The 23426-nt window shown below is 38.3% G+C and overlaps 1 protein-coding gene across 1 annotated transcript in view; it reads right to left on the minus strand.

Annotated features, from left to right (window-relative positions):
• MYH10 (myosin heavy chain 10) overlaps positions 1-23426 on the minus strand; it is a 101249-nt gene that overhangs the window by 13301 nt on the left and 64522 nt on the right. Inside the window, exons 9-28 of the mRNA XM_086762608.1 lie at positions 23269-23412; positions 22872-22967; positions 19682-19800; positions 19079-19231; positions 18478-18651; positions 16522-16695; positions 14657-14771; positions 10921-11114; positions 10529-10650; positions 10122-10191; positions 9863-10023; positions 9136-9244; positions 8922-9053; positions 7362-7568; positions 6028-6165; positions 5387-5510; positions 3013-3184; positions 2054-2266; positions 1823-1967; positions 212-418 (exon numbers count right to left, since the gene is read on the minus strand). Of these exons, the coding sequence (XP_086618734.1) occupies positions 212-418; positions 1823-1967; positions 2054-2266; positions 3013-3184; positions 5387-5510; positions 6028-6165; positions 7362-7568; positions 8922-9053; positions 9136-9244; positions 9863-10023; positions 10122-10191; positions 10529-10650; positions 10921-11114; positions 14657-14771; positions 16522-16695; positions 18478-18651; positions 19079-19231; positions 19682-19800; positions 22872-22967; positions 23269-23412 (2969 nt within the window). The remainder of the gene's footprint in view (positions 1-211; positions 419-1822; positions 1968-2053; positions 2267-3012; positions 3185-5386; positions 5511-6027; positions 6166-7361; positions 7569-8921; positions 9054-9135; positions 9245-9862; positions 10024-10121; positions 10192-10528; positions 10651-10920; positions 11115-14656; positions 14772-16521; positions 16696-18477; positions 18652-19078; positions 19232-19681; positions 19801-22871; positions 22968-23268; positions 23413-23426) is intronic.

Below are 23426 nucleotides of genomic sequence, written 5' to 3' on the forward strand. Positions count from 1 at the left end.
GCTATCTCCACCTGAGGCACATCACCACTTTAAGGCCTCTCAAGTACAGGAGTGCATGACTGAGGTCACCTCCCACATAAACTCCCAGAACCAGTTCCTGTAGACCTTGCTGCATATTTGAAAGTCATTTCTCCTAGCCATTTCTGCATATGGTTAAGGCTTTACTTTCTTGCCTATTTTTCAGCCGTTTAGGACTTCCACACAGCCTTACCTGCAGCTTGTTAGCCTTCTCCGCCAGTTCCACCCTCAGTCTCTCTCCTTCTGTGACCTTAGCAGTTAACTCTTGTACTTGAGCATCAAGCTTCTTCCTCTTGTGTTCAGACTCTGCCTTGACCTGCTGTAGTACCTTCACTTCACAGGCTAGCTCCTTGTTGTCAGACTCTAGGCCTTGCTTGTTTTTTTCAAGATTTGCTTTGAACTAGGAAAAACAAATGGAAAGAAATTAACTTTTTACATATCAGTAAAGTTTTCTGCTAAAAATATTCAGTCCAGCAAATCAGGTTTACAAGTTAAAAAATAAAACAAATGCTCAGCAAGCTGTAAGCAAGGAGTGTTTACGACGCTGCCATGTAATATTCTGTGTATGTTAATCAAAAACTAAGTTAAGGCAAGTTATTCCACTCAGATACCACAGGCAGCAGTGAAGATCAGAAAATCCTTCTATGAATTCAACAAGACCTGGGATGTCAGTGCTGTAAAATGACAGTTTGAGTAGCACTGTAAGTAGGAAGGAATGTGCCCATTAACAGATCAGCATGGCTCATCTCACAGAAATAAAAGGAAAAATATCAACTACAGCTGCCCTGATTTTGGTAGGCGTGGCAGCCTGGAAGTGCGTACAAAGCACTTTTCACCACTGCACCGACATTTGACAAAAACCTTTTAAAAAAGTAATAATTAGCATAAGGGATGTTTAAGTGCCATTCTTATGATATCATCAGAACTGACATCATGTTATCACAGGACCTTTATTTATGATTGCAGGGTATTTTTCCATCTTTTCATGCTCTTATTGAGAATATTTAATGAATAAGGAGCAGAAGGCATGCATAAGATCTTCAGGTGAACAAACTATGATTTCCACCACCTTTAACTACTACATTTCTCAGTTTAAAATACTAAGGAAGCTTGTGAAGCATTCTTTACATTAAAAAAAACTATTAGTACAGTGTATGAACTGTCCATATATACATTTGTGAATGACCAAAACTATTATTTCACAAACTAAAGATACTTATTTTTGGGGGGGGCAGTGTTGGAATAATTCTACATTTGAATTCAAGCCACACTAGTAGGAACCATGCTATCCTGGTGTGTCTTCTCCTGCCTGCTCTGGTGGTGGCTGCCAGAGAACATGTGAAAATTAGCAAGATACTCCACAGATACCTAGCACTGGAGGTCACAGTATGAGCATGAAGTTAGAGTAGCCAAACAACTTCTACACTACCTGCGCTCACGGTTCGTTATTTGCAAGTGCTGACATTACAATTACCTTATTTGGAAGCATTCTGCAGTTCATTCATGCAGAGAACTGCTTTTCACCAAATAAGCACGTGGACTGCTGGAGAATTCCTACAGAAGTACTACAGGATTTACCTCTAGGTGCATCGCTTCCACGTCTAACGAACACAGAGAGATGCCAAGGCTGTCTAATGGTTGCAATATATTCAAACCAGCATGATATATTTTATTAAATTGCAATTGTTATGCACATATAGAAGACAACTTAGCTCTGCAGATATCAGTGGAAGAGACCATAATGCTTATGGTACTTAGAAATCCTGAAACAGACAAGTGTATCTCTAATTCATTTTCATCTCACCCTTTTGGCCTGTTCAAGCTGTTCAGAGAGCTCTTCCAGGGCAGTAGCATGCCTCTGCCGGATTTCCTGGATCTGTGCTTCATGGTTTTTGGTTTCCTCTTCAATTGCTTTCTTCAGTTCAGCCACCTCCTGCTCACGCTTTGTCCTAGAGGAAGCGTCAAGAATTATCAAAACCAACACTTTAGTCTTTTGTAAATTAAAGATAATTTTAATGGTTACATATGATCCTACCTCAGCTCTTGCTGTGCTGCAGTGGTATCCAAGGTATCTTCCAGTTCAGTTTTTAAAGCCTCCAGCTCTTCACTTAAATCTCTTTTCTGCTTTTCTGCCTTGTTGCGTGATGCCTTCTCAGACTCAAGATCCTCCTGGAGTTCTGCAATTTGAGCCTGCAACTCTCTTATCACTTTTAGAGCGTTGTTTTTCTGAACTGCTTCTTCATCCCCTCTGTTAAAGAGAGGCAGAACAGTTGATGATATTTCACAGCTTCAGATCTATTCTCGTAACAATCTAGTTTTATTTAAGTTATGTACATAAATGATATCTTAACTTCTACATTACAATAGAACAGATCTTCTAAAACTTCATAGATAAAACCCACTACTGTTGTTCTCCAGATCCTGACAAGCACAGTGCCCCACATACTACAGATGCACCAGAAGGATCAAGCTTTCAAGTTGACATTCAAGTATTCAAATGTTGTAGATTTCAACAGTACCCCAAAAATGCACTGCCTGTAGAATTTTCTCTTCCTGTAAAAATTACGGATCATTACTCAAAAAATACAAATGGTGTTTAACTTATATCATAACATGTGACTGCAAGACTACCACACAAATCTTGATAATGTCTGTCCTACTCAGTCATAGGACGTACTCCATTAGGGTGGCTCACTGAGAATTACACATTTTTTCTCTCCTGAGCCTGAATTCTGGGAGACTAAAAAGCCTTCCAGAGCCCAAACATTATTATACCCTGGAGAAACTTTTTTTTTTTTGCAGCTTTGTAGAGCAAAGATGCCGATAAAACACTAAGTCACCTTTTTTGCCATGTCTAGAGACACCCTAGTACAAATGTGAAGTGGCGTCTGCTTTAACATTCCCAGTTCCAATGTTTGCAGTCAGTTGACATCCTGCCTGGGAAAGCAGGTTTCTACCATACTTCTGTAGCGGTAAGCACCATCGTGCCCTCACCTAGCAAGAGCAGCCTGCAGTTCTTCCTCTTTCTTGGCAAGCTGGATCTTCAGCTCTTCAATCTGGGCTTGCAGCTCAGCTATTTGGTCCTGTAGGTCTGTTGTTTCACCATCAAGTTTTCTTTTAGCTTTTTCTAATTCTTGGCGGGTCTTCTCCTCCTTTTTTAAGCGCTCTAAAGAAGCAAAGAGTTATATTTACATGCAATTTTTTCTCTTGCCATCCTCAGAAGGTTTAGGGGCAGGGCCGCAGGATGGTAGGAAGGGAGAGAAGGTTAATTTAGACTGTGGCAATTCTTTCTCCTGTCTGGAGCTGGAAGGCTGACTGGGGAAGACAAAATAGCAAAATAGAACTGCATGATTTAGATAGAAAGGCAAGAAAAAGTCAATGACTGGAGAAAAAAGTTTTAAGGGAACAGAAGTGTAACCTAATCTTGATAGAAAATACAGAGTGAGATCAAACAGAAGAGCAGTGTGAGCTGCTAGGCCAGATAATCACAGACATCAAGATCCAAAAAATGAAGTTCAGATACAGACTGGAAAAAATGATGGCTTGCATAATTGTGGAAGGGCTAGGCTAGACTCCAAAAGGTCTAGTAGCAAACAGTACAGTTTGAAGAAAACCACTTTTGTGAGTATCTGTGCTACTACCTCACATCCTACTGATATTCAGCAAGACTTTGCAACCCTGATAGCTTCCAGTAATTTACTTGTGTAGCTGAGATACTCCTGCCCTAAAGTATTTATTCGTGAAAACCATCAGTTATCAGTGCCATAGCAAAAAAAGACATTTAGTTGATCTGCCTGCTGTCTGATTAGGACACTTAGGGGCTGCATTGTTTACAGTTAGCTAGTGAGCAGGGATGTAGCACATTTAAGTCACAGGAAGGTTTTGCTTAGCATAGCGTTAGCACAATTCTAGGTGCATTAGCATAAACTAAGTTCTTCAACTTGTTCAATGCTTTGTGGGTCCTCAGGGCAGAGATTTCTCTCACAGCCTTCCTAAGCCTGCTACTGGATCAGAACATCATCTTTCTACATGAGAAGGGAGCCATGTTCAAGAATAATCTCTTAGAGCTACTCAGGGCTATTTGGGATTTTCCAAACTGAAGTAACACTGTTTTTCTCTAGGCAGTTCTGATTAAAAAAAAAATAATTAAAAAAAAAAATTGCACTTTTCCTTCTGTTTTTACATTACATTCCTGGCGAGTGACAGTTAGAACAGTGTCATAAGACCCAATTTTCTAAGTTCATAGTAAGCTGAATAAATTTTTTTTTCTTGAAGTATCAGTGCCTAGCAGTGCCAAGACTCCAACAGAGAGATCTTAATGGCGTCTTGAATCATCTCCAAGAGTAAATATCGTTTTACTGTGCTTTACTAGCCAAGAAATTGCATGCCTTATATTTAAGCTTTAATTTCCATTTCCAAGGTCATCAGTCTTGGAACGGTACCAGAACCAAACATGTGTCAACTATCTTCAGAAACACTAGTCCTGATTTAAGGACAGAACTACCCAAGCATTATTTTCCAGTCAGTAAAGCTTACTTATGCCTATCTTAAGGTCTCTATGATTTTTAAAGAAAAAGTACGTCAATAACCTACTATCCCTATTAGTTCAACACTTTCCTAAACAGATAAGATGAAACTTTGGTATTCTTCCATAAGCACATCAGTTTTAAAGTATGTAGCATAATAAGTAAGTGAAAAAACTATTTCCAAATTAGGGCACAGAAAGAAACTTTGCCTTATATTTTGCAGCTTTGACTTGGCAGTTCATTAATGTTGCACAATAGCTATCTACAGCCGTAAGTAATTTTCAAACCCCATAAAATCAAGATAGATTACATATAGGGCTAGTTTATCCGGTGACAACACAGGGAAAACAATTAGAAATAAATGGGCAAAGAAATTGAACCATTTTAGATAAACAAAGCATGAAGAAAAGCAAAACAATTCAGATTTGTTTGTTCAAAAAAAATATTGGAAGCCTAATGAACGCCTACTAACATTCTTCCAGAAATACATTGCTCTAATGTGTTATTACAGCAGAGTGTAGCAGCGACCCAAGAGACAGATGTTCTACCTTGTTACTAAGGGATCTACGCAACATGAGTTTCTGAGTGCATCTATAAATGAAATGGATTCTCAAAAATGAAAATCTAACAAGTTAAATATAAGGTTTAGCAGCCAGATGCAACAAGTCTTGCAAGCAACACAAATTTCTTTCAAGGTTTAGATAAAAATAACAGCTATTAAGGTCTCTACATACAAGGTTACACTTAGACTGGACCAAATACTGCATGCATCGTAATAAGCGTTCCATTCCTTTCTAGCATGATTTCCAAGCTGTTAATAGGCAAATCTAGTACAAACAAACCTTCCAAATCGGTGATCATCATTTCCTGCTTGTTCTTGAGTTTGGCCAAGTTTTTGGCCTTTTCTTCTTCTTCAGCCAGCTGAGAAGTACATTCAGCAATCCGATCCTCCATCAGCTTCTTTTCCTAGTTAGGAAAAAGGGGAGAAAGAATAACTTCTAAAATGCTATTTGACCAGTCTCTAAGCAGCATGAAAAACTGAATATACAGAAACCATAATACAGGTTTTTATTTCAAGTGACTGACCTGTCAATATTAAGGATCAATTGGAACAGTATAGAAACATGAACACTGGTTTTCCAAGAAAGCGAGACTTGGAATTTAACATAAAGGAGGCCTGGTTTTAACACAGCATGTGCTGTATGCTTTTGTAAATCTGTTTGCAAAGAACAATGGTAGCTATGATAAACACTGTTTCCAGCTCTTAAATTTGGAAGACTCATGAAATTGGAAAAAATGCATGACAAATACCTCCCTTTTGGATGTCAGTTCGAAAGAATTTAAGTGTCTCAGCTTCAACCTGTCTAAACCCCACAAGACTTCAGGCACAAGCTTTATAGATAACGTAATAGCAGTTTCAGAGCTATCACCTGGCACTGCTATTACTTATGTGCAGAATCTCCACCATGCATACTGGTCTCACCTTCAAAAATTTGGAATTTTGGTCCTCCAACAGTAGGATCTCTTCCTCCATCTTCTTAATCTTAGCTTCAGCTGTTACTTTTTCAAGCTGCAACTTCTGTCGAGCTCCCTCCTCCTCATCAAGCTGTTCCTCTAGGTCCTGGGAAGAAATGCAATTGTATTTGTGCATTTTCCAGGTTACCCATGTGTTAATTTTTTCTTTAACTTGGTGACAAAGATGTATTATTTTGAAAAGCCACCTGCCTTAACTAACTTTAAAAATGCATTTATTCTGTTAGACTAGTTTATAGTATCAATGATCTGGTAATGAAATTAAGGCTCATGTGACACACATGGAATATTTTATGCCCTGTATTTCAGCTTTGGCTGACCTATGCTGTGTAGGAAACATACACTCACTTAATCACGTCTTTCACCTTCCTAATTCTGACCATAAAACAAAAAATTCTACTTAATAACCAAATCAGATCAGGCTTTATGTCATAGACTTCCTAGCATACTGCATCTGAATAGGGCAACTTGTGTAAAAGTGCAAGTGTCTAGGAAGAAACAACAGGAAAGATCTCCCGACTTCAATATAAATCTAGATCTCAGTATTACAGCTGAAATGGTTCAAAAATTGGCACAAATAGCTAGATGTGACTAGAAAAGCAAAAATGTATTGTGCTTCTATTCATCTGTAGTTTTAATAAGATTATCAGCCACATACTAATGGACACTTATTAAAAGGCATCAAGAGCTGTGAGATGTGGGGTTTATTTTCCCTTCAAGTACATTGAATATTTTGAAAGATGGGCAAGTTCTCGGTTTTCCCTTTTTCAGGGTGCCCATTATGCAAAAAGAAGCATCTAAATCATCTGATTTTCACAAAAATCTTCAAGTAATTTGGAGGAGATGAAGTTGTCTTAGTTTTGTATAAGTCAAAGAATAAATACTCTTCATGATATTCACCAGATTTCAGTCAAAAGGGAACATTTCTCTCAAGTGAGATCATCCCATCAGTCTTTGTTTCTGTAAGAAAGCAGCCATTCCTGGTTCCTCCTCACTCAAAAATGCTTACTACCTTTAACACTCTATCTGCATACACTATAGCTAACAGAGCATTTTGACTTTTCTTTTTCTTTCCTCACCCTCATATGCCTGGAGACCACAAGAAGCTAAACTCACAGGAAGGAAAACAACACAGGAAGGAAAAAAAAAAATCAAATTTCTTTTATTCCACAGATGGTGCTAAGGAGCTAAATTCCTACGGGCCATAGAGATGTTGAGGGAGCTTCCTCATGCTTAACTGTTCTGTTTGCATGCTTTTCCCTTTCCAGTTACCGAGAGGCATACCTGAATATGGCCCTGCATTTTCTTTTTCTCATTCTGCAATATTTGGTTTCTTTCCTCTTCCTCCTCAACCCTGGACTCCAAATCATGGAGAATTTCTTCCAACTCTTGTTTTTTGGCAGCTAAGCGAGCCCTCATCTCCTCAGCTTCTGCAAAGAGCTCCGTCTCAGCCTGTAGCTGCTCTGCAAGAATGTTCTTCTCTTCTAGAAGCTGCAAAAGGTAGTAAAAATGATGTTTCAAAGTCCCTCACGAGAGATTATACGTATGACACCTACAAAGTTACTTACAGGCCAAGTTCTGCTCCAACTCTCTGGTCAATATCCAAAATCAAAGACTTTTAGGAGAGGGCTTTGTTAGCAGTCCAGAAGACATCAGCTTTCTTACCAGGGCTACAGCAATATTCACTCACTTGCCCCCGTCCCCAGTTTAAGGAACGGATCCCGCTGTAGCTACCCAACGTGCCCTCTTCTACCAGCAGCAAAAACGTGAGGGAAGTGCCTGTTTCCCAGACTGTTCCTTGCACTCATTGCTGCATAGCAGCAGAGCAGTGCCATGGGGAGTTGAGCTGAAAATGTCACCTGGAGGTACTGAAACAGAACTGGAACACATTACTACTTCCTGTGTAAACCTGACAATAGAATAAAATAGTTCTAATTGGGAGGGACAACAATAATTTAGTCCAACTGCCTGATCACTTCAGGGCTGACCAAAAGTTAAAGCATATTAAGGGCATTGTCCAAATGCCTTTTAAACACTGACGAGCATGGGGCACCGACCACCTCTTTAGGAAGCCTGTGTTTGACCACCCTCTTGGCAATGAAATGTTTCCTAAAATATAGTCTGAACCTCCGCAGATGTAGCTTTGAACCACTCCCATGTGTCCTATCACGGGATCCCAGGGAGAAGAGATCAGCACCTCCCTCTCCACTTCCCCCTCCGCAGGAGGCTGTAGAGAGCAATGTCTCCCCTCAAGCTCCTTTTCTCCAAACTAAGACAAACCCAGTGTCCTTAGACACTCCTCATAAGCCATGCCTTCCAGCCCTTTCATCAACAGGAATCGATGCTTTGCCATTCTACATATCCATCCCAGTTCTATAATGTCTCAAAATTACCACAGAGATAAATACACATCTGTCTATACTGACATCCTCTAAGCTTCTCTTTATGCTGATAAATAACATTATCAGTTTAAGCTCATTTTCAGTTTTGTCCAATAATTGTCATAACTGCCTCCTCATGTCTTAAACCTCACATGTACACCACAGAAGTATCCTACCCTGCAAACACATCTGAAAAGGAAAATGACACTGCTACTGAAATTCGCCTGTAAACTAGAAAAGGCCAAAAAAAAAAGTTTAGTTTCATTAACATGATGTTTCTGCATTCCTGAAGGAATAGCTCATGCCATATCTTCCTACTCCAGATTTCAGCAGAATGTGAAAGCAGTTAGCTCTCCTGATTCACAGTGCTTTTGCTCACAAGCATCTCCCCAACACGGTTCACTCACACAGGATATAGTGCATTATACGTTCTACATATCAAAAGCTGATCTTGGGCACAAACCTGTTGATGTTTCCTTTCCATTTCCTCAAGTTCTGCCTCCACTTTTGTCTGTTTTTCTTTCACCTTCATTAGCTCCTCGTCCTTGGCTTGAAGTTCTTCTTCTTGACGAGTGACCTGAAGAAGGGGCTTCACCTGCAAAGATTTGAAATGAACAAGTTAAAACATGCATCTACCTATTTACAAAAGTCAAATAAAGTGATAGAATATAATGAACCTTCGTGAAGACTCTCCACCACTGCCAGTGCCTAAGCTTTAAATAGGCAGCGCAATTCCTCTGCAGGATTTTCAGTGCACTCAGTTGCTGTTGCTTCTTTGCAAAGGCCCTGAAGATGGAAAGATCAAAACATTTTGTGTTAAATCCAGCTGAGCATCTGTCAGTGCTTTTAGTTTTTAGGTTACCCAACCCTAGAACATTTGCAGACCATAAATAGGCTTATTTTTAAGTTTCGGTGACTACACTGATTTATGAGTACTCATTCCTTATATGAAGAGGCAGAGCAAGAGCTGGATTCACCATTTCAAAACAATAATTAGAGCTATTTGTTCTTACTCTTAACAGATATTTTTCTTAAAAAGATAAAATCAGGATGGATTAACCGCTGAACTGTCCCTTTAACTTCAAAGAAACAGCTGTCCAGAGTATCTCTAAGAACCTCCAGTGGAGTAGAAAGATTTTTTTTTTGCAGCCATTAGCTGTACCATGAACAGCTGCATGTGTCACAAAGAGAACATTAAGGAAAGGAGATATTGCTGTGGAATGAAGGTACAGATTCTTACCATTAGGTAAAAATTCACCTGTTTACCCTGGATACAACTATAGTTTATCAGGGAACACACTTTCTTAAGAAATTTCTCCTGAAATTGAAGTTTGAATGCATAGCTCCTTATCAAAGAGATTTAAGTTTACCACAAGAAAGATCAAACCATAACAGCACACGTACTTTCTAGCCAGGTATCCTCTACAGACTGCCTGGAAGAAGATGATAATGTCTGTGATCTTCAGATCTCGTTCTTCTTCTAAGTGTGCCAAGACACCAGCTCGGAAAAAGATCTTGCTCTGTCCAATTCTGTACAAGTTGGGGTCCAGCTCTAATGCTCTGATCTAAATGGACAGGCAAGCATATTGGTTTTTATTAAGGAAAGGACAATTTTTATTTTAACTTTTCAATGTTTTAACAATATATAGGTATAAACACTTACCATACGCTCACAGGCTTGCTTACCATCCATAAAACCTTTTGGAATTGCATTGGGAGTAAGGATCTCATACCTTTAAGTCAAATAAAAAAAAAAAACCAAACATTTTTACATTCAACAATAAGCTATGCTATTATAAACCCATAAACCTACAGTCATCAAGGGCACGGCTAAGGAATTTCTCCAGAAAGTTTTTCCAGAAGTCCATTTTAGATTTGTTTCCCCTTCCCTAGTGTCTTTAGACTAAACTTGCAATATTTAACTGCTTCAAGTTCAAGTGACTTCAAGAGCTCACGTACGGCTTTGGATTTTCTTCCAGTTGGTTTGGGGGAGGGAGTAGGGGTGTGGGGTGTCTTCAATGATTTAACAAGGATCTATCTCACAAAAGCCTCAAAAGTTCCTGCTGTTACCTCTGTCTAAATTCCTGGAACACTATCCTGTTTGGAAATCCTTGTCGACAAATCCTTATTCCTTCTAAAACACCGTTGCAACGAAGCTGATCTAGAACCAGATGTGGATCCAATTTTCCAGCCTAGGCAAACAAAACAAGTATTATTTTTAGTCTTTTAATTTGTATTAATGAAAAACTATAGTTTAAGTTTTTCAGGCTACCTACTACAAAGTAAACTGTCTAAATAAGGGGATGTGTAGGGAGTACTGAGAAGATATTTGATCAGTGTGAAAACCTTGGAAACCTGGCTTCCGATTTCAAAAGGAAGACACAGAGAGCATGTATGACTTAAAACGCATGTAAAGACTTTAATAAAGAGAAAGGATTAGAGGAGCAGTCTGTAGTACATACCCTCTTTTCATGATTTGGAATGATGCAGCGAACAAAATTAGGATTAGTGTTTCGGAGCGTTGCCATCAGCTTGGTGAGAGATTCTTTGTAGAGCTGGCCAACAGTACGGAACATGCCCTTCTTGGTCTTGTACGCAGAGCCAAAAGCTGTCTCTGTTATTCCAGTGACCTGATCCAGACCCACGATACGATCCACTGGGAAGGACAAGAGAAAATAATTAAGTGGACTTTATACCTGACAAAGATTAAAGATAGGCAGAGAGAGGAGCAGTAGTGCAGCAGCAGAAGCTTTGTGGAACAAATGACAGAAGATGCCATCAGTAGGCAAGGCAGTCAGCATGTACTAGGGACGCTGTGCAGAAGCAGTGGAACCAAAAGCCACAAACTCATACAGCAAAAGAGTGTAGCTTTAGTAGGTACAGACTAAAATATCCAGCTCTTTACTTGCAGTTCTACATGACCAGTAAAGCCATTTTCTTTATCTGAAGTCAACTTTCCTCTCTTAAAAGATGCCTGGAAACTGGCAATTATTTAAACTCTTACGATGCAAAATTCTTTCAAGTTGAATATTTGGAATTAGTATCTGGGCGTATTTGCTTGAAATCAAGTCACTTATGGTAACTACACAGCTCAAATCTGAGTTTCATTGAATATTCACGTGTTTTGAAAGCATAACTATTTACAGAAGAGTTGGAAAGAGTGTTAGTGCAGTGACAAGAGTAGGGAAGAAAAAAAAAAAGTGGTATCTACCAGACTTCTGCTAGTCTGCTAGTTTGAAGAATTCTTCCAAGTTTTATATACAGCTGCAAAGACCTCCCTAGCCAAAAGACAAATTTCAAAACAAGGAAAACTGCACACCAAACCACTTCAAAGCTGCCATAAAGCATGTGAATAGAGATTTTTCTTTGGTTTTTTGAACATTTTGGGTAAGGATTTCTATGGTTTCTTCCTCAGAAGCACAAATTAGAAATCTGAGTGCTATTATTAAAAGCTTTAGGTCAAAAACATGAATGTGATTCTGTGTGTGTGTCAGTAATTATTGAAACTGCTCACTAAAAAAAAATACAGAGGTGGCTTAACACCTTAATAATTATACCTGGTACTTAGTGCTGAGCAAATACACAACATATATTGGTTCTCCATGAAGTTCAAACTGGCCAGCCAGAAACAAGCAACTATACGTAGGCTATGATTTAAATTTTGTAAAGTTATCTTCAAATTCATTCAAACCAAAGCAAAGGGAATTACGCTTTGCTACCAGAATTAGTTTTGTATATGAGAAATAAGTGGCAGTATTTTATTTCATACTCATACTCAACTGGTTTTCGAAGGTCTATAAAAAGTAAATTAAAAGCAGAAAAATACAGGGCAGTAAGTTTGAATAATCACTTCTAAGTCTTGCATGTAGTATAGAGCAGAGTCTAGATCCTCCACACAGTTCTGAACACAAGAATCTAAGCAGCTTATTAAAGTTAGAAGAATAAGCAGGTGGCAAGTTGTTCATAAGATCATATCCCAAACATTTACTTTGAAGCTGAATTCAGTTCTAAATCAGAAATGGGGGAGATATTACTGGGAACCAGCCTTACAGAGGATGAACACAACAGCTTGTAAATATTAGAAACATGTACCCACCAGACACCAGTAATGACTGGACACCATTCGGCTTTTGTTTGGCCACGTACTTTTTAAATTTTTGTAAATATATCTGTTAGTTGTGCATCTTTTGTCTTGCTCCCCTCTGTCCTCCAACTATAATACTGTTCTGTATACGTCAGTGAGGATTATTGAAGTTAAATGTCAGCCTTCCCTATAGGTTAAGAGCAGTCATTGACCAGCATGGCTAGACAATCATCCATCAGCTAAAGTCTCCGATCACAAGCCCTCTCATAATTACTTTAGGAAACACCACTAACTTCCTCAAGTATGGGATGTACCATAAGTAGTGGAAGATAAACCCAAGTAAAGATCGAAAGTCTGAAGACACAACCTTCACATACACTTATTTCTAAACTTGGAGAGGAGTACAAGAAGGATGAGGAAGAGGTTGCATAAAATATCTAAAGCATCTTCAAAAAGACATTTCAAATAAGTGAGTTTGTTGATTTTGCAATACCTCAGAAAATGTGTGCAGCTTCTACAAAGGGAAATATTAAAATTAAGAGGTTTTTAAATAAAAAAAAGCAATTCCAACAAGTCTGGAAGAAGCTTATTTCACTTACTACCCCCACTACAACTGCAGCATTCATTCTGATATTTCAATAGATTCTTCAGCTCTCCTCCCAAAAAATACAGGCACGTTCTAAAATGTTGCAGAGTTTTGTCAATGTTGGACTGCAGAAAGAAGCTTGATAGTGTTCCAAAGCTTACGCATTCTCTCAAATGCTTGGAGCTACCAGAATTATCACTTAAGAAGCAATTCTGCATCTCAACATGGGACTAGAAAGCAACAAACCTTTTTATCTGCAATGCTTCAATGCAATGCATAAAATATAGATGCTATATGTATGCAGCAGCAACAGAATAGGTATGCACTCAGGGACCATTTGCCTTGTGGAGGTATACCTAAGTTTAGCATGAAATGAAAAAGTTCATGCAAGCCTACGAGCAAAAATGGTTTTCCTGTAGATACAACAGCCCTGCCTTTAGTAGGCCTACTGTTTTTATATCCATTCACCTGGTGGATCATGAAGACCAGTAATATTGTCATAGAAACAGGCTCTCTGAATATTCTGAATCTCTAAGGCAGAGAAACAGCAAAAACAGAAAGACAGAAGAGCAGATACACAAGACACTTCAGTTAGTATACAGAACAGGTTTATCAATTGCAAACAGACTTAACTGTGCTACGAAAGCAATTAGGCCACAACATATTCCATGCACATTTCAATTATCGGTGGAAGCAGGTTTTGCATATTTGGACCTAAACACTTTTGCTTCTGTGCGTGGACTCAAAAGGAAAGGACCAGATCCCCAACCAAAGAGTTCTTTATATAATTATTAAAACTGCTCTCTGTAGCTGAACTAATGTTCCTGAGAATAAGAGGAAAACTCAGTATTAACCTACAGCATCATCTATATCACAAGATTAATTTCCTGTGGAATAAGAAACTACAAGTTCTTATAAGTATTTATTTGGCTATTTCTGCTTCTTGAGGTATTTTGGGAAAAAATTTGATAAATACTTTAAGCTGATATGCAGGTAGACTAGCAAAACAGCAGTTTACAGCTAAAATAGAAAAATATTGCATTAGATTTTAATATGCAATATCTAAGCACCAGTATGGCTGTTGAATTTTACTTTAGGACATGTAGATTTCCAGGATATGACCCACCACTGCACAAGAAACAACTGTGCTGGTGCTCACATGAGACATTTTATTAACAGCAAGTACCACTACAGCTGTTTACAGTCAGGACTTAACTGCAGTAATCCAAACTCAGAGTTTTGGACAAGATTCTACAGATGAAATCTGACACAGGCTAACAAGTAGTAAGCGAATATCAGTTCGAATAATGAACGTGAGAAGCAGCTACTCAGAAATGGTACATGTGCAAGGGACCATAGGTGCAACCCAGCTTCCTTGTACTTTAGGCACTAAACAACACAGAAAATGCTGTAGATATTTACAATGTGGAGGTGGAGGGTGAGGAGGGAATAGGCACAAAAAAAAGATAACTCATCTAGCAGGGTAAAATCACTAAGAACGTGTATACTCGAGCACACGATCTCTTACCATCCTTCCAAAGCTCTGCAACAAATTTGTCAGACGACTGGTGCAAGAGGGTAGCCACGTTGTCATTCAGAGGGTCCATGTTCTTCATCAGCCACTCATCTGCCTTGTAGTCCACCTGTAGAGCAGCCAAGTTGCACATGATCAGACAGACTATCAGCTTTAGCTTTAAACTCATCAGCATCAAAGAGAAAAGTTTCAAAACACTACACTGAAGTTTTCCTCCTACTCTCGATATTTGCTTGCTATGAATTTGTGCCTCCTTAGAACAGTTCAACCTACCACAAAAAGTTATTCTTTTGAAGGAGTAAATGGGAGTTTTCTTAAATTTAGCAATCTGACTTTTTGCTTACTAACAGCTGGTATATCTTCTCAGCCTACTGTTATTGCCAAAACAAGGTTTCACTGTGAAGACATAAAAACTCTCATATAGATCCTAATTACTTTATCTAAATTACTAGAGCGTATATTAAGGATGTGCTGCAACACGATTTTTTAAATTTCACTGTAGCAGTTAAGCCTAAACACTTTGTTCTATAAAGAAAACAAACAAAGCTCGTATCTTGAAAGAACCAATTCCGTAGTTTGCAATTAAACTATTGCTCAGCAGTTTAAAACTCAATGCTACCAGCACAGCTTCATCCCAATCCAAAAGAGCCCTAAATTCCCTAAGTCCAACAAGACCTCTGTGTAGACTAGCATGTTTTTGCTTTAAACAAACCTTGAGTTTTCCATATTCAAATAAGGGCTCTGGAAGAAAAGCCATGCTTAAATGCTTCCAGCATCCAAAACCAAGTCAGATCATCATCTTGGTACCTTCTTGCAGTAAAGGCTATTTTAAAAATAATTCCAGTTTTGAAGGAAATACACATTCTGATTCCTTCTGTCAGAGGAAGATATGCAATGCAGCGCCAGCATCCCAGAAATGCCCACTCAGTTTGGCAGAAGTAAAGTGCTCTTCAGAACAATTACTTTCTAGTAGTCAGGCACCACACTGTTTTCCTTCATTTTTATTACCTAAAAGTAACCTTGTGTTTCACAACTAATCTACTATTAACTGCAGTAACAGTGATTAATTCATTATATTTAAGTTACTCTTTTAAGTATTGATACAATGAAATGTATATTTTTTTATTTCAATTTTTGCTACAATTATCTACTTGGCACCACTGGCATCAAAGAATAGATAACAACAAGCCATTAGTACTTTAAACAAAAACTGAAGGATGGCTGTTAATAATTTGCACAGTTTCTTCTAAATTTCAGGGCAAAAACTGTATTAGGATTAAGTTTTAAGGATTTATGAACTAATTACAAAGCATGGTCCTATGGAATAGACCTGGTGATCGTGAAGGTTGCACAAACTGCTGTCAACAATTGCATGGTTCATGGGCCTGTTCACACTGCAGCTGAGCTCCACCTCTCAGTGGGAGAATAAAGATTGAACTAACAGTAAAAGTGAAGATATCAGCTTACCTAGAGAAGGGGATATACGGAAAATTTTACGTGAACTGAGGAGATAAAAGCAAAGAGCGTACTGACATAGCCCTACTTCAAGCATTGCTATCAACCTGAAAACAGATATTCCAAAGACTCCTTTCAATACAAGTCTTGAAAAAACTCACCTGTAAGACCTGACAACAAAATTAAAGGAAACTAAAATATTTGCTTCATTTAATACTAAATTTATATTTTTCAGTTCTATCTATTTGGTAACAGGAGTTCTATCAGAGCACTCCTGAATATGTTGAAGAAAATAAAAACAAGGCCACCCTCCTGCACAAGTATTTCTAAGTTTGGTTGCCATACCACATAATACTTTCCCAAAACCAACATTTCTAACCAAGTCTTTAACATTTAACCCTTACCTTCCCTGCATAATGAATGATGCAGAAATCTGCTTTGTCCTTTAGCTGTCTTGGCTTTTGGAACTTCGAGTGGGTTCCCTGCTCTTGGACCAGTTTTTCCACAAATGTCTTGTCAGTAGCTTTAGGGAACCAGCATTCTTCATCCAGTAACGCTAACACACCAGGAGGATTTGCCTGAAATCCAGTTGGATTGAATATGTGTTAATATTTTATATATATATATGTTTACATTTTAACATTTAAAACACACCACCCAATGCCACAATAAGAAGTTATCTAAAAACTGATTCAAATTTGATTGAAATTAGAACAAGTCATGGGGTATTTTTGTTCCATGAATGACACTGACTGGTTCAAACAAACTCATTCCAACATATACTGGAGCCAAACAGGAGTCACCTGATCTAGCGCTGACTAGAGCCTTGCTTTGAGCAGAGCCTGGAATAGATGACCTCCAGAGTTACCTTCCAAACATTTCTGTGACATGTACGTACACAGCGGCTCACTCGCATCTCCACAGTAGTTAATGTCATGTTTCAATGTGGGCTAAACTGAGGACAATTATCCCTCATAGCAGTGTGGCAGCCACCAAGCCTCCCCGTGCCAAGCCCTGTGTTGATATCCAGTAGCAGCATCCAGAGAGACTCAGCAGGCTTAACTCGGGCAGCCAGCATAGTTTCATATACTCCCTCTCTTTCCATACAATTTAAGCACTCCATTTGAATTTTTTTTTATTTAAGTGAAGTGGGGAACAAGCAATGTCTGTACTTTGTAGCTGAAAAACTGACAGGATCATTTTCCTCAGGGAATACAGACTGGTGTACACAGGAAAGCAACAGAAAAAAAAAAGAATTTGTAATAATTTATACTTCAGAAGTTTCTAGTGAATATAAAAGTTTGCACATTTGAAGAGAGATGTTTCTATTTGCCTACTACATGGCACCACATTTACAGAACCATTATGAAGGTACTGACATTTGCTTTCAAAAAAAAAGTTTGATGCATTTTAGGATTTTCACCTAAACATCTGCATAGTGAAAGCACCCACACTTACCCCCTCAGGCTTTTTTGGCAGAGATTTTACATTCCAAGGAGGCAGAACTTTCTGAAGTTCCACACACAAAGTGCAAACCTTTGATACCTGAAAGAAGATTTCCCTTTTCCTTCTCTAAAGAAAACCAATGTGGCTCATGGGTTTCTCTGCTCTTCACAATGCATAGCATCACTGGCAGCACATGCGTACTCTAGCATACACACACAGAAATGTACAGAGTGGTAACTGCAACACCCTACGTCTAATTTAAAAGATTGTAAAATCATTTTGACAGCATGGTTCTGAGGTGTGAAGAATAACAACTTTCAGGAATTCTGATCTTTGTTCTCCCTCTTCCCACCACCCAACCCAACCGCTCTTTGAAGCCCGCTTCACCTTCCATATATTGAGCAACCTGAAGAATTTACTAAAAAGCGGTGATTAAAACCACTTTTAAGATACTGCTTTGCTTTTTGCAAGGCAGATTTTTGGGGAAAAGCCTACCCTAAATGAAGTTTCAGAAATTTTTCCTGTCGATCTCAAATGAAAAAAAGTTTTCTGTAAGTCTTGAAAAGCTTTCAAACTGAGCCACCACTCTAAAGCTCCTATAATGCAATGGCATTATTTAACAGGAAAGTGACAGGACTAAACACTTCATCAGTACTAGGGAAAAAGAAGTATAAAAACAGTAGCTTAATATCTTAGCTCAATGTTCTACCCTAACATCAGGGCAAAATCCCACAAGGATAAATGCTTTTACTAATACATGTTATTTTAGACTCTGGATTTCAGTCTTCCAAGTTAATTCACTTTTTGTGATAGCTCCACAAGAAATCTCTGTACAGACCTACAATTTGCGGGTAGTAAAAGACAAACCCATAAATGGGACATCATCTCCTTAGAGCATTAATGCACAAACTTACGGGTCTTTCGATTAAGTCGATGCAAGGCTGCAGATCCAGTCCAAAGTCAATGAAATTCCACTCTATGCCCTCTCGTTGGTACTCCTCTTGCTCCAGGATAAACATCGTGTGGTTAAATAACTGCTGAAGCTTCTCATTGGTGTAGTTAATGCAGAGTTGCTCAAAGGAGTTCAACTACAAAAATAACATTAGTAAGCAAGAGTAACTCAGGGACAGGATTTATCACATATCTGGAAGTAAAAAATGTGATGTTACAAGGGAATTTCCCAAAACTCCGCAACATTTAAATATATTGTAAAGAAAACTGGAAAATGCATTATTCAAGTCTCTTATATTCCCTGTTACAAATAATTAAGTAATGTATAGGAGGAAAAACCACCTATAGGAGGAAAAACCACCTAAAAATCACCTATAAAAGAACAATTTAGACTAAAGTAGGACTTTTTGGCACTGTGATTTAGGGTTGTCAAAGCATTTACATGCTACAAAACAAAACTCTCCTGCAGCCTTGGAGCACGCATGCATTAAGTGGCTCTACACTTAGTCCTGAACGCACATCAAGAGGGAAAAGAAAAATCCAATTAACAGTGTTTTGAAGTACCTCGAAGATTTCAAATCCAGCGATATCCAAAATTCCAATAAAAGACGCTCCCTGTCGTTTGGTCCTGTCCAAAGCTTTATTAATGCGGTGAACAAGCCAGCGGAAGAGGCGTTCATAGGTGGCCTTTGCCAAAGCTTCCACTGCAAAGTCTGCCTGAAAATCCAAACAGGAAAATTTATTTACCCTGGAGAAGCCATCAAAAGAACACAGATATGGATGTTATCACAAATAGCTTAGTAACAGAAGTAGTTTAATTGAGTTAATATCACTGAGGAATGAAAACAAGCAGCAGAAACAGTATGCAGTTTGATTAATGTTTTGAAAAAAAATGGTCTTTAAACCGTTCCAGAAAAAAAAAAAAAACAAAAGCTCTCTGTGCATTTGATACATGCAAAAATGACATTAAAGGAAGAGACCAGCAGAAGGTCAAGGAAAGGGAAAGGTTTCTTCTACTCTACCAATGATTTTTACCATATAAAGAACTTTTAACAAAGGCGGTAAGCGTAAACAAGTCGGTGGCAGTACGCACTTAATTCCAGTTTTATGAAGAGGTATTCAGGATGAGATATGGTTTCACTTCATCTTTAAAGCATCAAAACTTACTTGTTCTTTGGTCTGGGCTTTCTGAACGTAGTCTCTGCCGACTTTGATGCGCGGTGTCAGGATGGCCCGGGTGAACTCCATTACGTTCATTCCCAGTAGATGGCAGAGTTTCTGTGCGACTGGAGATCAGAGCAATAAATGGAAGCGTTTAAATCCTCCACCCTCCACAGCAGCTAGCTGAACTATTTTAAACTATTTAAAACATGGGTTTGTAATATTTTATGTAGAATAACAACACAAGCAGCAGCGCACTTTCTTTAGACAGCATGAACTCTCCTGGTGTCATGCTCACTATTTGAAATAACGCGTTACCCACACCAGCGTTACATATTCTCACTGCATCAATTCCTTTTCCTAAATAAATTTTCTAGCAGGTTAGGTGTTTATGATTCCATACTTCTAAAAATGAAAGTGACGCTAGAGGTATTTTTAGGTCTGGGTAAGTGTTGCACTTCAGCAGAGAGCCCTCCACGCTATCCAGTGCGTGCTTGCTTTAACCTATTATCTTCAATCTCACCACTCCTTGTTTTACTGACAAAATTAAAAAAGCTATTTTTTACAAATCAGCATTGGAAAATAGATTTTGATACCAACATATAAGAGCTTCCTCTGCATTTTTGGTTTTTTTTGCTGGTATCAAAACCACTACTACTTGCTCTTGATGTTGAGATTCTCTGGCTGTATATTCATTAGAAGGGTTCATGAATCAAGCCAACTTAATCAGTGAAATTAGGGTAGCGTCAAATTGAGCACTCCTTTTACTTTATCTACATACAGGAGTATTCTGTGCTTTGAGTATTAAAATACAGATCAGCACACCAGATTAAACTTACAGTCTTTGGCGTGAAGCAGCAAGTGCTGTCAGGATCTTTTAAAAAAAAACAACAAAAACCAAAAAACCAAGAACTTGAAAATATTAAGCAGCCATGAGCATCATCTTGGTACTGTAGCATAATGGATACTATACAAGCGATATTACAGTTTTAAAGGAAGGAGAGGTTTTTTCCCCCTCCATGAAGTACTCTGAACACTACACTCAGCTCTTTCATGAACTTGTGACATGGAATTTATCATCCCTACCTTTCCAGTTTGTAATAATCCATAGCTTAGGTAACAATAACAACAATAAACCATAGCAGAGGTAAAACAAAAAAACAAACAAACAAAAAAAATCACATCTGATTCAAGCAGTGAAGGAGGCTGTAGCTAGCATTTCAAAGGTTGGACTGAAGGAAATTAAACCATTTTCAAGGCAAAGCTCTATCACTTCTAAGGGTAGAACTGTTTCACGCTATTTCAGCTTGATTAATCTCGCACTTTAAAAAAAGCTTAATTCATCTTGTTTGTTTAACTAAGCAAGGTCCATTTAAAAGGTGCGACTGAACAAAACCCTGACTATCCTGACTTGTGTTTTATTACTATTGAGTTTTGGATATAAAATTCTGAATTATTATACAGCAAAGATACTGAAAAGCTTGTATGGTAGTTGAAGCATGAACTTTACGAGGTTGCTTACAAACCTCTGCCCTTTCTGCAGAAAGGCTTCTTCCAGATCTGGTAGGCACAAAATGGTTTTCTAAAGACAGCTTCTCCCTCCTCTTCATCCATGGAGGCTATATGGCTTTCTTGCCATCTCTTGTATCTATACTTGAACCTGATATTTGTTTCTCTATAGCCATTACGTATAGGGTAGAATTTGCTTTCTATATTCTTTGAATAGGTTCACATCTCCACTACCCACACAAATTCCTGCCCCCCTATGGAGACACTAACCTGACCCATTTCAGACATAGGTCTCTAAATGAGACAAATTGCTGTCAAGACACACTTATTTCTCTGGAGGATGCTAGGGAAACTCATTACAGTGAGATGTGACAACACAGGTGACAAGAAGGGAGCAAGTAGTTTCACTCAGAATCTTCAGAAAGAAACAATAACAAAGACCACATAACCAAATAAAGTAATTTTAAAATACAAGAGAACAGGAACATGTTTAACTGATCTGAGCTTTTCAGCTTCTTTGCTTTATAATTCAGAATTTTGTATTCAGTATTACAAATATCCAATAGTATCAATATATTTAAATTCAGTATTATAATTCAGAATTTATGTCCAAAAAACAACAGTAATACAACAAAAGTCAAGATAAGTCAGGAAGTAAGAAGCACCTGTATCTTTCTACATCACATTTTCTAAATGGACAAAGACTCAGTTGAGTTGTCTAAGCTGCCACTAAAAGCCCAAAAAACTAGTCTCTCACTCAACCTTTTTTCCTCACTACAAAACTAAAAGTGGCAACTGCCAACCAAATATCAAGTCAATGACTACTGAACTTTAATCCACACCTGCTTGCTGGAGCATTTCAGCCAGCAGGTCACTGCCTTGAGAAATTACAAAAGTTTCGGACGTTGCAAGCAACCTACATGCACAGCAATTTAGGACAATTATGAAACGAGACACAGACAAGAATTAGAGTTGAGAAGGTCCTGTGAATGATGGTTCTTACAGCTCTTTCCACTGATGTTGATTCTCAAAGCTGACTTCTCATGAAAGCATTCAAAAGGCTGAAGTACTAAATCAAAAACCTGGATATTTGCTTCAGCAGCTACCGTTTTTTGTGAGGAACCACACTCCTCGAGATGCTGATCGCATTGTGGGTACTAACTGATAAATTAAATCTTAGTTACTCTGCCATGCCACTTCAGAAATCAGATTTTTCTAAATACAGCATTCTTATGTTCGGTTATTTCACTATGGAAGCTGTGCTTGGCTCCAGGGCTCTTACCATTGGCAAGAAAACTGCTGTCAGGAACCAAAGAAAACAAACCGATTGAAGCATGCACATTCTCCTAGTGCCTAAATCTTTGTAGATAGCAATAAACAAGACTACAACTGAAATACTTGTTCAAAGTTCAGAAGCAATGCAAACAGCACAAATTCTGTTGATGGATGCTTAAATTTGCCTGCATTACAAGAATGGAAGAGAAGAGTTTTAATAATTGCCCATCGGCTGCCACCACAACAGTAATGGCCTGGTTTTGGCACAGAAGACTATCAAGGCAGCTTAGAAGCCTGCTCTGTAGTTTTAAAGATATGCACTAAACAAAAGTCAGGAAGAAAACTACAGTGAAAGTCAAAGGAAAAACTACAGTGAAAGTCAAAGGAAGCCATACAAACTTGATCAACTTACCAGTATTCTCTGGCATAGAAGCTTGATCGGTATTCCTCTCCTTCTTAAAGGAAATATTTCCAAATTGTAGCACTGAAGACACCACTTTCAGCATTGCTGTGTTAAAAGAAGACACATGCAATGGTTTAATTGAAGAGGGCTCAGCTTAACAAATTTTTCTTCTGTTACCTGTGTCACTTCCCTTCGAAATTCAAAGCATGAGTTCAGAATTGAAATAAAGTTTGTACTGTATTTTTTGGGCAAATAGCTTTAATTCAACTCCAGCTCATATTAAGCAAACATTTGCTGTAGGCTATCAAGACACTGAAGCAACATTAAATTTGGTGACATTAAATTAGCAAGCGCATGTGCAAAAGAAAAAATACACTTTAAAAATCCGCAAGTCTCAATAACTTACACAAGATCTCATCGTGTGAAAATCCCATGATATGCATGGCTTCCATAGTCTCCTGAAAGTTATCCTTGTCTTGTTGCCCAGGAATGGGGATGTAGCCATTCGATAAAAATCTGTAATTGTTAAATCCTTCAAGCAGCAAGTCAGCTGTATTTGGAAGG

The sequence above is a fragment of the Chlamydotis macqueenii genome, chromosome 18 (assembly GCF_036417535.1).
Source record: "Chlamydotis macqueenii isolate bChlMac1 chromosome 18, bChlMac1.mat, whole genome shotgun sequence".
Classification (NCBI taxonomy): domain Eukaryota; kingdom Metazoa; phylum Chordata; class Aves; order Otidiformes; family Otididae; genus Chlamydotis; species Chlamydotis macqueenii.